General features: G+C 39.7%; 1 protein-coding gene across 2 annotated transcripts in view; it reads right to left on the bottom strand.

The window, feature by feature from the left end:
- Positions 1-16,122, bottom strand: part of LOC134353793 (plakophilin-3-like) — an 82,696-nt gene that overhangs the window by 51,355 nt on the left and 15,219 nt on the right. For both annotated transcript variants that reach the window (XM_063062180.1, XM_063062181.1), the window contains exons 4-5: positions 14,125-14,248; positions 12,703-12,907 (exon numbers count right to left, since the gene is read on the bottom strand). In XM_063062180.1, the coding sequence (XP_062918250.1) occupies positions 12,703-12,907; positions 14,125-14,248 (329 nt within the window). The remainder of the gene's footprint in view (positions 1-12,702; positions 12,908-14,124; positions 14,249-16,122) is intronic.

The raw sequence follows: 16,122 nt of genomic DNA, 5'->3' as shown, positions 1-16,122 counted from the left end.
ATCACTTGAAATAAATATAAAAATTTGGATAAAATAATCATTTTAAAAGCATTAATATGGCCAATCAATGATAGAGACAAAGGGGACCATTTAGTAATCAGTTGTTTAACCTGATTAATTAATGGTAAAAGGTTGAAATTGAATAGATCCTTATGTCTCTTACTAATTTTAACTCCCAAATAAGTAAAATAATCAGTAATCAATCTAAATGGAGAATTTCTACAAAGAGGAACCTGCATATTTAATGGAAAGAGCTCACTCTTACTTAGGTTCAGTTTATAACCAGAAAAGCTACTAAACTGAGCAAGCAAAGTTAATACTGTCGGAATAGATTTTCCTGGGTTAGAAATATATAATAGTAGATCAACTGCATATAGTGATAATTTATGAGTCTTATTTCCACGGGTAATACCAAATATATTAGGGGGGTCACGAATGGCAATAGCTAGCGGTTCCAAAGCAATATCAAATAGTAGTGGACTAAGACGGCAACCCTGCCTAGTACCACGGAATAAATAAAAGAAAGGGGATCTTTGGTTGTTAGTAAATACCGAGGCCAAAGGGGTAAAATATATCAGTTTAATCCAGGAAATGAATATCGGACTAAAATTAAATTTCTCAAGGGTATTGAATAAATATACCCATTCAACTCTATCAAAAGCTTTTTCAGCATCCAAAGAAGTGACACATTCTGGAATTTTGGGTGAAGGCCTATAAATGATATTCATTAATCTCCTAATATTAAAAAAAGTAACAATTTTTAATAAATCCAGTTTGATCAGCAGAAATAATTTGGGGTAATACATTCTCCAACCTTGTTGCCAATATTTTAGAAAAAAAATCTTAGAATCGACATTCAGCAGAGATATAGGCCTATAAGATGCACATTCAGTAGGATCCTTATCTTTTTTTAAGAAGTAGAGAAATAGAAGCTCGATAGAAAGATTGTGGTAATTTACCTATTGAAACTGCATCCCTAAAAATGCTACATAGCCAAGGAGTTAGTGTAGTTGAGAAAGATTTTAAAAATTCTACTGTAAATCCATCTGGACCAGGTGCTTTACCTGAATTCATTGAAAAAATAGCATTCTTTATTTCCTCTACAGTAATAGGTACATCTAGTTTTGAACATTCATTAGATGATAATTTCAGAATATTCAATTTCTTAAATTCATGCATTATAGTGGAGTCATCAGGAAATTCTGATTGATAAAGAGCGGTACAAAATTCTTGAAAGGATTTATTAATCTCGTCATGGTCAACTGTCAAAGTGCCACCTTGTTTACGAATTTTAAGAATCTGTCGTTTAACTGAGGCCGATTTCAATTGATTAGCTAAAAGTTTCCCAGTTTTATCACCATGTATATAAAATTGACTCTTAGTTTTGATTAATTGACTTTCAATTGAAGATAATAATAAAAGGTTATGTTCATTTGAAGTTCAACTCTCTGTTTATAAAGTTCTTGATTTAGGAGCTATAGAATTTTTTTTTTAAATCAACTTCTTTAATCTTGTCAACCAGTTTAAGTATTTCCTTATTAGTTTGCCTTTTTAGTCCAGCAGTGTATGAAATAATTTGTCCACGAATATATGCTTTAAAAGTATCCCAGAGGATCCCACTGGAAATATCATCCATGGAATTCGTTGTAAAGAAAAACTTAATCTGTTCATCAATAAACCTAACAAAATCTGAATCTTAAAGCAAAGAGATATTAAATCTCTATTGTCTAGAATTAGTAGATATATCCCTTAAGTTAATAAATAATTTCAACGGTGCATGGTCAGAAACAGCAATTGAATCATATTCACAACTCATAACAAAAGGAATTAAACGAGAGTCAATAAGAAAGTAGTCAATTCTTGAATAATGCTGATGTACATGTGAAAAAAAAAGAGAACTCTTTGTCATTCGGATGCAAGAATCTCCAAATTTCTGAGATTCCAGAGTCGATCATAAAAGAGTTAATAAGGGTAGCCGATTTATTCAGAAGTGTTTGATTAAACTTGGATCTATCTATCAAAGGGTTTAAACAACAATTAAAATCACCACCCATAATCAGCATATAGTCATTTAAGTTGGGAAGAGATGTGAGGAGATACTTGAAAAAAATCAGGACAGTCAACATTTGGGGCATAAACATTGAGCATGGCAACTTTTTTTGTTAAATAGCAAGCCAGTAATCAATAAAAATCTGCCATTAGAATCTGAAATCATCTCATAGTGCGTAAATGAAATTGACGAATCCATAAATATAGAAACGCCTTTTACTTTAGCTTGTGAATTCGCATGATACTGTTCTCCCTTCCAGAATCTAAAGAAACGTTGATTATCCTCTTTCCGGACATGAGTTTTTTGTACAAAAATAATATGAGCATTCATCCTGTGGAATACTTTAAAAATTTTCTTCCATTTAACTGGGTGGTTTAAACCATTTGTATTCCAAGAAACTAAATTAATAGTCTTATCCATCATAATGAGCTCGAGTATAAAGTATGTAAAGGGTTAACCAGAGTAGAGACTCATGACCCCGGAAGAGGAAAAAAGGTCCAAAGAGGAACCGGAAGTTACGACATTTCAGACATTTTAAGTAGTTTCTGGTCAGCCCGTTTAAAAAGAAAAAATGAAAAAGGAATAAAAGGAAAAATACCACTCACCTCCCACAAAACCCCAGAAAAAAGCCAGACAGTGGCCAATGCTAAATCTAAGACTAAACCTACCCCCATCTTTCCGGAAGGTGACCCAACAGAAATATGTTTAATCAAGAAAAACACCACCCTTATGGAAAAAAGTAAAAACTAACTATAACAAGAAGAAAAAAAATCTAAAGCGATTAAAAGCATTGAATAGTTCCTTGCTACTCATATTTCAAAGAACATCAAACATTAAATCATATTACTATACTAATTTCTCAAATATAAATATCAGAAATGATGTAAGAAACAGCAAGGATTCTGGGGAGAAGAAAAAAACAATCCCCCATTTTAAAATAATACTTTAGTAACATTTCAAAAAGAAAACAATTAAATTTATAACTAAATAACTACCTAAAGGTATTAAGAGTAAGATATACAGGATCACTAACAGAAAAGCCTAATATCGTTTAACTATATAAAACGAACCTACACTGCCAGATCGAGAAAACAAAACCTCGAACTAAACAATCAGAGACGAAAGAAAAAACCAAATGATACTCTGATTAATCCTCCGTAAAGGGAGGCAGAGCATCGAGAAAACTTTGGACTTCCATCGGATTTTTAATCGGACTGCGTGAATTATCCGGCATAACCACTCTCAGACGGGCTGGAAACAGTAGCGCTATTTTATAGCTCCGACGATAAAGTTCTGCCATCTGAGGTCTAAAAGCCATCCGTTTTTTCAGTACGTCTTGGCTGTAGTCTTCAACAATTCTGAACTTGAAATCTTGAAATTCGATCATACCTTTCTTCCGAGCCGCTCAGATAACTCGTTCCTTCTCGTTGACATAATGAAACCGAATAATGATCGGTCTCAGTTTAGCCGATTTTTCTGGATTAAAACGGAATGAGTGATGAGCACAATCTAATATATCAGAGCCAAACACATCCATTAGCAATTTAGAAAAATATTTAGTAGGATCTCCCTTCTCCACATCCTCAGGGAAACCAATTAAGTGCAAATTCTGTCGTCGGGAATGATTTTCAAGATCAATAGTCTTAGCTTGATAGCGTTCCAATTGCTGAGTTACTGAAGTTAAACTTTTTTCAAGCGCTTCAATTCTTTTTTCTCTTTTACGGCCATCTTCGCCTAACTCCAAAATCCTGACTTGATATTGGTCGATTTCACGTCTGAATGTTCTTGATTCTTCTTTCCTCAAATTCAACGCTTCCTCAATTGCGGTGAGTCTTCGATTAACTGTATCTTCTAAAAGTTTCTTCATTGGTTCCATAGTTACTGGAGTTTCCTTCGAAGTTCCAGGATCACCATTTTTTTTCCGTTCCCGGTAGAACCTTTCCCTTCTTTGGCTTCTCATGCTCTGGTATTCATTTTCAATAAGTAAAAGTCATAGTTCAATAATATAGATCATTTAGTGTAGGTATAGGTAAGGTAAAAAGTGGTTACATGTAAAAAAGGGTACGGAGCAACGCCCAAAAGCAGCTCACCCCATGAGTCCCCTGCCGGAAAAGATCAGGCAGCATCCTTGGAAAAAATCAAAAAAGATCAGCCAATATTCCGGGCCGGAACCCAATCAAGTCCTGACGAAGGGTTCCGGCCCGAAACGTTGACTGCTCTTTTCCACGGATGCTGCCCGACCTGCTGAGTTCCTCCAGCGTGTGGTGAGTATAGATTAACCACCTTCTGGTTAAAGAAATTCCTCCTCATCTTTGTTTCAAAGGGAAGTCCTTGCTTTCTGAGGCTGTGCCACTAGTCGCAGATGCCTCACTATTGGAAAGATCCTCGCTATGTCCACCCAATCTAGGACTTTTAGTATTTGATAGGTTTCAGTGAGATCCCCCCTCCATTCTTCTAAACTCTAGCTCCTCATACATTAACCTTTCATTCCCAAGATCATTCTTATGAACCTCCTCTGGACCCTCTCCAATGCCAGCACCATTTCTTACACAAGGAGCACAAATCTGCTTACAATACTCCAATTACATTGTGACCAATGCCTTATAAAACCTTTTATATTGTAGTCAAGGATGTAATGCTGAGGTTTCTGTCATAATAAAAGGAAAATACGCCGATACTTGGAAGCATGCCATAGTTATTGGGATACCTAAATCAGGAAAGCCTGCAAACAATTCAGCAAGTTACTGCCCAATTTCTCTCCTCTGCTGTACCTGCAAGCTTCTAGAGTGTATTATCTATCCAGAATATTACCTCTAATACATCTTTACATATCGATCGAACAAGTTGGCTTCAGACAACACTGTGTGTGTGTGTGTGTGTGTGTGTGTGTGTGTGTGTGTGTGTGTGTGTGTGTGTGTGTGTGTGTGTGTGTGTATGTATATATATATATAGGTGTGTGTGTGTGTATATATATATATATATATAGGTGTGTGTGTGTATATATATATATATATATAGGTGTGTGTGTGTGTATATATATATATATATAGGTGTGTGTGTGTGTATATATATATATATATAGGTGTGTGTGTGTATATATACATACACACATACACATATAAAAGTATATAAAGTCTAGTTACCTGAGGCATACAACACTGTTTGGAACCAAGGTTTAATGTTAAAACTAGCCCGAATCATCCCATGTAAAATGATCCTGTGTCTCCTCCAGAGTGACAGGCATCGTTCTTTCTTCAACTCCCTAGGAAGTGACACCAGTCGCATTATAAAATTCCACAATGGCATCCCCCAAGGGTCAGTTCTGGCCAACCTTGTTCAATCTGTACCTCAGTGACCTCCCTGAAACCAAATCTGTGAAACTTGGATAAGCTGATGACTGGGGCCATAGCCTTCCAATCGAATGATGTCAAATCCACTGAAAAACCTTACCCAAAATATCAACTCCTTATCCACCTACTTCTCAAAGTGGTACCCTAATACGAATGTGAACAAAACAGTAACTTCTTATTTCATCTGGCCAACCAACTAATCAAACTTAAAATCAAACTAAATAACAAACAGCTCCTCAACAACCCACACCCAAAGTACTTAGGAGTCACACCAGATCAAGCCCTCTCATAGAAGATCCGCCTTCAAAATGTTGCAAAGAAACTAAAATCCAGAATGGCTACGATCAGGAAGATAGCAGGAATTAAGTGGGGTACTAACCAGTCATTCCTACGAACATCTAGCCTAGCACTATGTTTCTTGGTCACCAAATACTGTGTACACACCTAGGAGAGAAGTGTTCACACAAACATTATCGATACATAGCTCCACACTTCTATGAGGATAATTTCAGGAGCTCTAAAATCCACACCTGTTGAATGGTTCCCAACAATGAGCGGAATAGCACCCCAGGAGATCCGTAGAAGAGCAGCTTCAGCAAACTTCTGCAAGCATATCCAAAATATGCCCAACATTCCAGTTCGTAAACTCATTGAAAATGCTCCTCCGACTTCATGATTCAAATCCCGAGAACCTATACAAACTCGAAAAATCTTGACTCCTATGACGAACACACTGAATGGCGCCAATACTGGCACACCAACAAGCGCCCCCCCCCAGCAGAAATCTGATCCATGACCCCACCTCACTCCTCCCAGGCTTTACTACAGCTAGCAGAAAAAAAAACTGGACAACCACAAACAGACTCAGAAATCAACAGACCAAAAGAGCACAAGCACGACACTGATGGGTCGTCAGACAAACCACAGCTTGCCCACGCACTGCTGTCCCAACCCAGTACATCCTCCACCTGGTCCAAACATGTCCTCTCACCAAGATCTGAGATGGCTTCGCCGCGGTCCATTGATGTGGCCATGAGCTGGAGGAGTGGCTTGACAAAAACCAATTAGAAGTGTGAAGAGAAAAACACCAGCCATACGAAACAACAAATATTCTAGTGCTCTTGAAATGAATGCGAATATTGCTTTTGCCTTCCTTACTACTGGCTCAACATACAAGTTAATCTTTAGGGGATCCTGCACCTCCAATTTCTACATTTTTCTCCACGCTTAGAAAATAGTCTATGCCTTTATTCCTCTAACACAGTGTAAAACCACACACTTCCCGACACTGTATTCCATCTGCCACTTCTTACCTATTTTTCTCGTCTGAGTCCTTCTGCAGACTCCCCGCCTTCTCAACACTACCTGCCTCCACCTTTTTTTTGTATCATCCACAATCATGGCCACAAGGCTACCAATTCTTTCATCCAAATCACTAACACACAATTTGAAAAGAGCAGAATCAACAACAACCTCAGTAGAGCATCATTAATTACCTGCAACCAACCAGAAAAGGACCCCTTTATTCCCACTCTTTGCCTCCTGCCAGTCAGCCAATCTTCAGTCCATGCTAGTATCTTAACTATAATACCACTGGTTCTTAAATTGTTTAGTGGACTTGTGTATGGCACCTTGTTAAAGACCTTCTGAAAAATCCAAATAAACAAGATCCACCTTCTCTCCTTTGTCAGCTCCTCAGTGATTTGTCAGACAAGATTTTTCCTCAAGGATACCAGGCTGACTTTGTGCTATTTTACAATGTTTTTCCAAGTATCCTGAAACCTCAATTAAAAAATGGACTAACATCTTGTCAACCACTGAAGTCAAGCTAACTGGCTTATCATTTCCTGTCTTTTTCCTCCCTCCCTTCTGAAAGTGGATTAACATTTGCAATTTTACAGTCCTCTGGAACTATTCCAGAATCTAGCGATTCTTGGGAGATCACTACTAATGCTTCCACAATCTCTTCAGCCACATCTTTCAGAACTCTGGGGATAGGCCATCTGGTCCAGGTGATTTAACTACCTTCAGACCTTCCAGCTTTCCAAGCACCTTCTCCTTAGTAATAGTGACTACACTGTGTAGTTGCTATTAACACTGCCTGACATTCAAATTTCTGGCATAGTGCTGGTGTCTTTCATTGAAGACGAATGTAAAATAATTAATTATTCTGCCACTTTCCTGTTCCCCCATTACTACCTCTCTAACATCATTTTCTAGCAGTCCAATATCTAATGTTGCTTTTATTTCACTTTTGATACCTCTTGTCAGCCAGGGTTCCCTGAACTTGGTATGTCTACCCTCCATCTTAACAGGAATATACTGCCCCTGTACTCTTGATATGTCCTTTTTTAAAAAAGCCTGCTACATACTGTGAGGGGATCCAGGAGTGCCCCTATTAACTGTTTGAAGAGAGACAGAGAGAGACATTCATCATTGATGGTTTGTTTAGAAAGGAGAGAGAGAGAGAGACGAAGAATAACGGTTGGACTGTCACTTTAAGGCATTGGAAGTAACTTTGGATTTTTACTGAGTTTGGAGTTGGAGACAGCACCGAGCAGCTCGTAAGTTGCTATAGTGACCGAAGGCGATGTTATTTAATGGACACCCAATGTTATGATTTTCAGCAGGTTGTAGATATTTCTTCAAGGACTTGTTGCCTGCTTGTGCATTTCTTTACAGACAAAGGAAGGAAGGACTCTTTGAATGACAGGTGATGCTCAGCAGAGAAATAAATAGGTGGTCAGATGATACAGACCTCAGACACATGATCCGGACACTGAATGAGCATTGTTGTGCCCGCAGAGAAAGTGGGTTTTGGAGGATCGATCAGGTAGATCGATCCAAATTGCTATTCCAGCCGTGAAGGGGTTGACTGGTGGGGAGTTGTCTATGTGTCCACCCTCGCCTGGGTGATAGCTCCACCACAGAAGACCGGTCCCCCTAGTTAAAGTCACAGTCGGTGACTTGTAAAGGATTTCGGAAGACGATGAGAAGATCGACCGCATCAGCTCACCTGAAGACTCAACTCACTCTCTCTCTCTCCCCCCCCCCAATTGCTACTCAACTAAATACCACGAACTGAACCGAACTTTACTCAACATCGTAAGACTGTATCTTATTACCCCTAGTCTTAAAGAAGCTTGGTTTTCATACATATATATTCCACACTTATCTTTATATATAATCATTGCTAACCTGTTTGATTTATCTACATTTATATTACTGTATTGCGTAGTTACTAATAAATATTAGTAGTTTATAGCAATACGAGACTCCAAAGTGGTTTCTATTTCTGCTGATTTCTTTATCCCCGTCACGGGGTACGTGTCAATACCAATTATTCCATTGCCTTTAAGTCACCCAATCTACCCCAGCTAGATACTGCCTACAGTGCTCAAAGTTGGCCCTGCTCCAGTTCAACATTTCAACCGGATGACCTGTTCTACCTTCTTCCATAACTACTTTAAAACTAATAGAATTGTGGTCACTGGACCCAGAGAGCTCTCCCAAGAGCCAATTCAGTGACGTGGTCTGCCTCATTCCCCAAAACACCCTGTATTGCTCCTAATTGAGCAAGTTCCTCTACATATTGTATGAGGAAACTGCCTTGGACATCACACAAATTCCTTCCCATTCAGGTCCTTTACACTCTGGGTGGCCCAGTCAATATCAGGAAAACTTAAATTTCCCCACTACCCAACTATTCTCACAACCACATGCAATTTCCCCACACATCTGCTCCTCAAGTCCCACTGACTTTTCTTGGTGGGGGTGGAGTTCCGTAATATAGCTCTACCGAAGTGACCATCCCCTTCTTATTTCTAACTTCTATGCAAAGGTACTCATTAGAGTATCCCTCAAGAACATCACCCAAGCACTGCTCTTAATTCCATCCCTTATCAAAAAGGCCACACCATCTCCACTCTCACCTGTGCCTCTGTCGTACTTAAAACATCAGTATCCTGGAACATTGAACTGTCAAGTATTGCCCTTCTCTCAGCTATATTTCTGCTATGGCCACAATATCCTTGTCCCTAGAGGCAATCCACTCTCTCAGTTTGTCCATCTAATCTGTAAAGTTAAGTGCATTGAATTTAAAGTAGTGGTCCTACTGGCCCTTTTACTGTAAACATGGCCATGCTGATTACATGCAGGAAGCAAAGCTTACATGCTGCATGTACCCCCCCGCTTCCTATTCCCCACCCTGGCTCCTCATCTCTTCTCACCTACCTATCACCTCCTCTGAAGTCCTCTCCTCCTTTCCTTTTCCCTGTGGTCCACTCTTCTCCATCAGATCCGATCCTCTCCAGCGCTTTATCGTTACTGACCACCTGGCTTCACCTATCCTCCTTCCCCTGCGCGCCCCCCCCCCACCATTTTCACTCTGTCATCTTCCCCTTTCCTCTCCAGTGCAAAATGTTGACTGGTTATTCATTTCCATGACAATTCTGCCTGACCTGCAGAGTTCCTCCAGCATTTTGTATGTTGCTTTGTATTCCCAGCATCTGCAGAATCTCTTGCGTTTATTAAAGAGAGGAGTAGGTTTGTCAATAGTTCAAAATGAATGAGAAATAGGCTGCACCCATGATATTAGAGGACACTTATTTTGCTAACTAATTTTCACAGCCTATAAATGATTGAATACTCAGTGAACTATGAGCTGAACTCATCAGAAATAGCACTATTGGTCCTAATCTGGTACACAAGGGCATTGGCAACTTGCCACTGACCTCCAAGCTGGTTGAAACATGCCTTGGTGCAATTCTTCCAGCTTGTATTTTGGAGAATTGCTACAGTTACTTCGGTTGGCAAAACAAGCAGTTTCCATATTTTGGAAGCAACTCAAAATGATCCTGTTCATCATTCTGGCCCTTCCACTCCAACAATTATGCACCATTGATCTATTCTTGGAATTTTCAGAAAACAGGTGTTGCAATTTGTTATAAATATAGGCTAAGAGCACCCTTTCTTTTCAAAATACCCTACCCATTCATTGTAAAACTCAGAGCAATCAAGTTCCTTCACATTTCCCCCTCACCGAGGATTACAACAGGCCTGCTAAACTTTTTGTTTTAAGGTGTCACAATTGGAAAGTAAACCATGAGATGACCAGGAACATTAAAGTACTTGACAAAATTGATTCTGAAGCTAAAACAGAGTGCATTCACACCCAATCAGGCAATTGCTGTTGTTCACTGACACCATCGTTGCTCATCACACGATAGCTGACAGGCACGTAGGGAATGGTGTCATGTTATCTTTGGAGGAAAGTGATCTACTGCTGGAAATATTGCAGGTTCTCGGTGCTAACAGTAAGATGATACTGAGCATTGCAATTGCTATTACTGCAATTAGCAGCCAAGGTGATTCAGGTCACATTAAGAAAGAGGTTGGAGGTGGAGTTATTACATCCTCATTAAAAGAAGATTAGTACAGTATTTTACTAACACACTGTAGAAGCGGAGTTGGTGCAGATACAGGTGGCCCCCGTTTTCCAGATGTACACTTTATGACACCTTGCTGTTACGAAAGACCTACATCAGTTATCTGTTTTCGCTAACAGAAGGTGTTTTCACTGTTATGAAACAAGGCAGCGCGCACCCCCGAACAGCCAAGCTCCTCCCCTGGAACTGCATTCTGGCTGCTATTGCTTAAACATATGCTTTATCTTGGTGAACAAAGTAAGGACACTGTCCGCGTGTTGAACTTGCCTGCGTCCACCATTCGCAATATTTATACGCAAGGAAAGAATTTTGAAAGCTGCCGATGTTAGTGTTGGTTCTGCTCGTAGCAAAGTGGTCTCTCTTAATCGGCATCCAATAATGGACAAAATGGAAAGTCTATTGCTTGAGTGGATTGATGGGTGTACAAAACGTGGTGTTCCGTAAAGCTTTCTTATATTTAAGGAGAAATCAGTCAGTCTTTTTAATAAGCTGAAACAGAAAGCACTGGACGATGGTGATGAAAGTGGAATTTAAAGGTAGTCATGGGTGGTTTGATCGGTTTCTGAGGCGAGGGCAGCTTCATAGCTTAAGCAGTGGTCCTCAACCTCCGGGCCGCGGACCAATACATTGCCGCGAAGAATGCAGCGGTAGTCAGAACGCACCCAGCACATCTTTAAGAAAAAAGCCGAAATAAACAAGCTAATTAATTAGGTGCCACCCGGCACGTAAATGTTGGCCCAGATCAGAGGTGATTGCTGATTGCATCAGGCGGTTTTTCGTACAAGTGTTTAACTGTGACGAAACTGCAATTTATTGGAGTCTTCCCAATTCCGGTAAGTGAAACTACACTGTACATACATTATTCCTACTTTATATAGGCTTGTATTTTTGTGTGTTATTTGGTATGATTTGGCAGCTTCATAGCTTAAAGGTTACTGGAGAGAGTGTTTCTGCCGAGAGCGCTTCCGCAAGATTTTCACTGCGCTAAACAGTGCTGCAGAAAAGTACTTCTACTTTATATAGTCTGTGTATTTATTATATCATTCCTGCTTTTACTATATGTTAGTGTTACTTTAGGTTTTGTGTGTTATCTGGCATGATTTTGTAGGTTATTTTTTTGGGTCTGGGAACGCGCAAACATTTTTCCCATATTAATAAATGGTAATTGCTTATTCACTTTACGACATTCCGGCTTAGGAAATGTTTCATAGGAATGCTCTACCTTCGGATAGCGGGGGAAACCTGTATAAATGACGGTGATAGCTCACTTTGACTGGATGCAGTTAGGCAGGAGAGGACACATTATTATTTATAGCTAAAGGCTTGAAGTTTGGAGTATTTGGTGAGTGTAGCTATAGATCAGAGTACTGGTGGGATACAGTAATAAGCTGGGGAACAAAAAGAAGAGTGGGCTTTGATAATGATGGACTCCAGAGAACAGCTGTGCAATAATTTTGAAAGTTATCCTGGTAGGGCCAGGTCCTGAACAACCACACAGGAGCACACCTATCTGCATTCTATTATTGTTCCCCTTGGACACGTGCTGCATAAATCGACAAGACAGATGGCCAATTGGCACTAAATTGTGGTGTAGCACTTCAGAAAAGCGTATAAATTGTTGATCCTGATGCTAATGGAAGTTCCACTAATGTGGGTTCTTTAGCTAAACATTGCTTTAGCATGATTCTCTTCTGGGTCAGGCCTATCTTTCACAAGCTTAATTGTCTGAGACACACTTCCATCAGTCACCATGGCAGTGCAATTGTTATCTATTTATTGGGTCCAGTAATTTGTGTTACCCCATTTGATGGTTTTGAGGCATGGTAACTGTATCAAGGGCCAATCTGAAACATACCTGTAATGTTGGCCTTCAGTTCTTCATCCGGAACTCTGATTGCCTGCATCATGTTAGGGATTCCATTCTGCTTGACCAGCTCCAGCTTGTTTACATTGTTGTTGTATATCAGGTTCCGCACTGCTGCTGTAGCACTTCTCTGCACCTCCAATGCTTCATGGTTGAAAAGATTCACTAGCCGCGCGATTGCGTTCAAGTTATAGGCCTGTTTAAAGAGACACACCCAATTCAACAACACAGTCATGATGACCGTGGCTCAATTTCACAAAACACAGTCAAGTAGAAACCCATAATCTGTGTCACTTTGCAGAGTACGCCTTTGCCTAGAATAATGAGTAGTCACTGGCACTGAAAAATATAGATGTTTTAAAAAAAAAACTTCCTCCTTGACAAAGACGCACTTTTATATCTTAAAAATCACTTCCATCAGTATAAAGCCAAACCAATCTGCTTTCCTTTGATCTCTCAGACAATTTCAACACTCAGCCGCAAGGATTTCAGTTAAGATCGTGACCCGTGTTCTACACATGTGTAACCAGGTGATCATTGACTATTATTTTTTATTGTTAAAGTTCACTTATGTATTCACCCTGGTAATGCTAAAATAGCTGCCCGTGCCTCTAAGATGTCACTATGCACGTGTGGAGTAGAAAGGAGTTGCAAGTTTCTATGCTAGTTGTATGGTGAGGAAAGGTGAATTATATTCGACAATATCCACGTAAATTCATTTGCGTTTATTTGTAAATCTAGAATATCGGTAATTTGACATGTTTTACATGTGGATGCTTCTGATTTTCTCCAGTAAGATGTCAGCGCTGGATAGCGTGGTTGTGTTTAGTTCCTTATTGGCCTAGTAGGTTAGTCTTCGAAGTAATTTAAACTCCAAGGCAATATATTTAAGTTTATCGTTTCATGACCGAATGTGAATGTCATAGAGTAATGTGAATGTGTTAATCTCTGTTTACATAGCGTGAGGGAGGAGAACTTGTTTCAGGGCCTAGCCTACAGGTGTTTGGAAGTTAAGCACGTGTGCCAAAGTGAGTATCTCTCTTAGTTAAACTGAGATGGATTTATTCGTATTTTTGATGTTGTGTACAAGGTACAGGGTTGGTGGGATTCTGATGTTGTTTTGTCTTGTTTTTTTTTAAGAATTGCCACTACCATATTGGTTGTGTACATCTTGTTTTATTTATTTTCATACTGCATATGTAACAAGGGTGTGCACCGAAACTAAACTGAGATCGTAACAATGGGAACTGTTTTTTTAAATTCATTTTGTTGTTTTTTTATTTTGATATCCTTTTTCTGCATTAAAACATCTAAAACAGATAAAGGAATTAAAGACCTGAAAAAGTATTTGCGGTCCTGTGTGTGTAACTTTCCCCAGGCTACACATGTGCCCAGCCCACCAGCCAGTCTTACCTGTGTTTTAGCATTTGCATCATGGTAGCACGTGTGCTGAATGTATCCAGCTCCAATCACTTGGTTATTTACATCGTGGCTGTTCAGAAATTGCACAGCTGTAGGCAAGTTCATTGCATCATTTCTAGAGAGAACAAAGTCAAAGCTATAAAAACCCACCAAAATAGAAGTACTGGAGTAGAAATTAGTCTCCAATCATGGTACTAATGTATCAAATGTACTGCTTTCTCACATTAATTCCATTGCCCTGAATGGAATTATGTTGTCTGGAAATTCTAGTGCACCATCAGGAATCAAATGGACTAGTGCAACAGTGTGATATCAGAGACCATTTCCACTATTGACTTTCCAGCCAGAGGCAGAAATTAGTGGTACAGGTGGCAAAGGTGGGGCTACCGGAGTTCACACAGAGACCTTCAGGTTAGTCAGCTGTTGATCTGGGCAGGAGTACAGGGGGAGGGAAGGTAGGGGGAAGAAAGAGACATGGATGCGTTATGATTGAGCAAGTGGCAGGACCCCTCCTGCCCTCCAAAATATTATTAAGGTCAGTAAGTCACATAACTTGGCAAACGCTTTCATCCAGCACGATACTAGTAAAAGCATGTTACTCTTAAATAGTCCAACAACTGTAATACCCAGGACAATGTGGAGAAAGTTCTGCTGCAGTCTTCCAAAAGGAAGTTACGTCATCTTCACACTGATGCCCAAGTTGTTTCAGGGTGCAAGGACGAACTCTCATGCGAAGGTGTCCAGTCAAATGTACAGAATGATGCTAGAGAAATCCAGTAACCTGATTACCCTACACTACATTAGTGACCCATGCACAACCAATTTTCTACATGCTTATAAATCAGAATGAAATGCAGAATTCAGCCAGTGATGTGGTATCTGTTTAGCAGCAATATTTTAATTTAAATTTTTGTAAGCAGTGACCCGATTTTCAAGAAAAAAAAATTCTATTTCAGCGTGCACATTAGAGCTGTGGGAACTTCTGTTTAATAGGACTTTTAAATTGTCTTGTAGAAATTTGGGGAGATAAATCAACATCCCAATTAATCAAAAATGTTTACAAAGTCAAAGAAAATCTTCACCCAAAGTGCATATATTCAAACTCTGCCCTAAAAGACTTTAAATGCCACAATTACACCCTCAAATATTGACTCTTTCCCAAGAAACTGGTCAGTGATGCATACTGCCAGCAAAGTTGTAGGGTAACAAGACTGTGATCCTTTTACATTACCTATACATGTGTACATTGCACAAGAGTTACTGATCAGAAGCAGAACTTCTTGCTTCAAGGGCAGATGTTAACTCCAGATGCTTGGAGGCTCTGAAAAGTACAGCTAACATGACTTACAGCATTCATTGGACTTGGAACTCTACAAACTCCCATGATTCAGGACAGGTAAACAAGTTGTGGCGTTAATAGTAAACCTACCCAGTAACTCCTCTTTAGAAAGCCAGTATACACGGGATACAATAATCATTACTGCAACTGAAAATTATTTACACAATGATCATTAACACTGTCATATAATACCAAAAAAAAGGGGAGGGAGAAAGGATCTTCCCCTCCATCAAAAGGTAGATTTTTTTTCCATTTATTTTTTTCTTTCTTTCTTTTTGCACAGCTAGAGCACTGGGGATATCAGGGAAGATAGTGGAATGCTCCTCTTGCGGGATGTAGGAGGGCCGGGAGACCTCTAGTACTGCAGAAAGTGCATCTGGTTGGAACTTCTTTCAGACCGCGTTAAGGAATCGGAGCTAGAACTGGATGAACTCTGGATCATTACAGAGCCTGTGGGGTTGATTGATATGACACAGACAGAGGGAGGCAATTACACCCAAGGTGCAGGACACAGGTGACTGTCTGGGGAGGGGGTGGTGGGGGGATGGGTGGGGGGGAAATAAAGGAGATAGGCAGCCAGTACAGAGTACCCCTATGGCTGTTCCCCTCAACAATATGCACACTGTCTTGGATACTGCTGGACGTGGAGG

The sequence above is a fragment of the Mobula hypostoma genome, chromosome 11 (assembly GCF_963921235.1).
Source record: "Mobula hypostoma chromosome 11, sMobHyp1.1, whole genome shotgun sequence".
In the NCBI taxonomy this organism is placed as follows: Eukaryota; Metazoa; Chordata; class Chondrichthyes; order Myliobatiformes; family Myliobatidae; genus Mobula; species Mobula hypostoma.
Note: the sequence above shows the minus strand (reverse complement) of the source record. Positions and strands in the feature narration are given on the sequence as shown.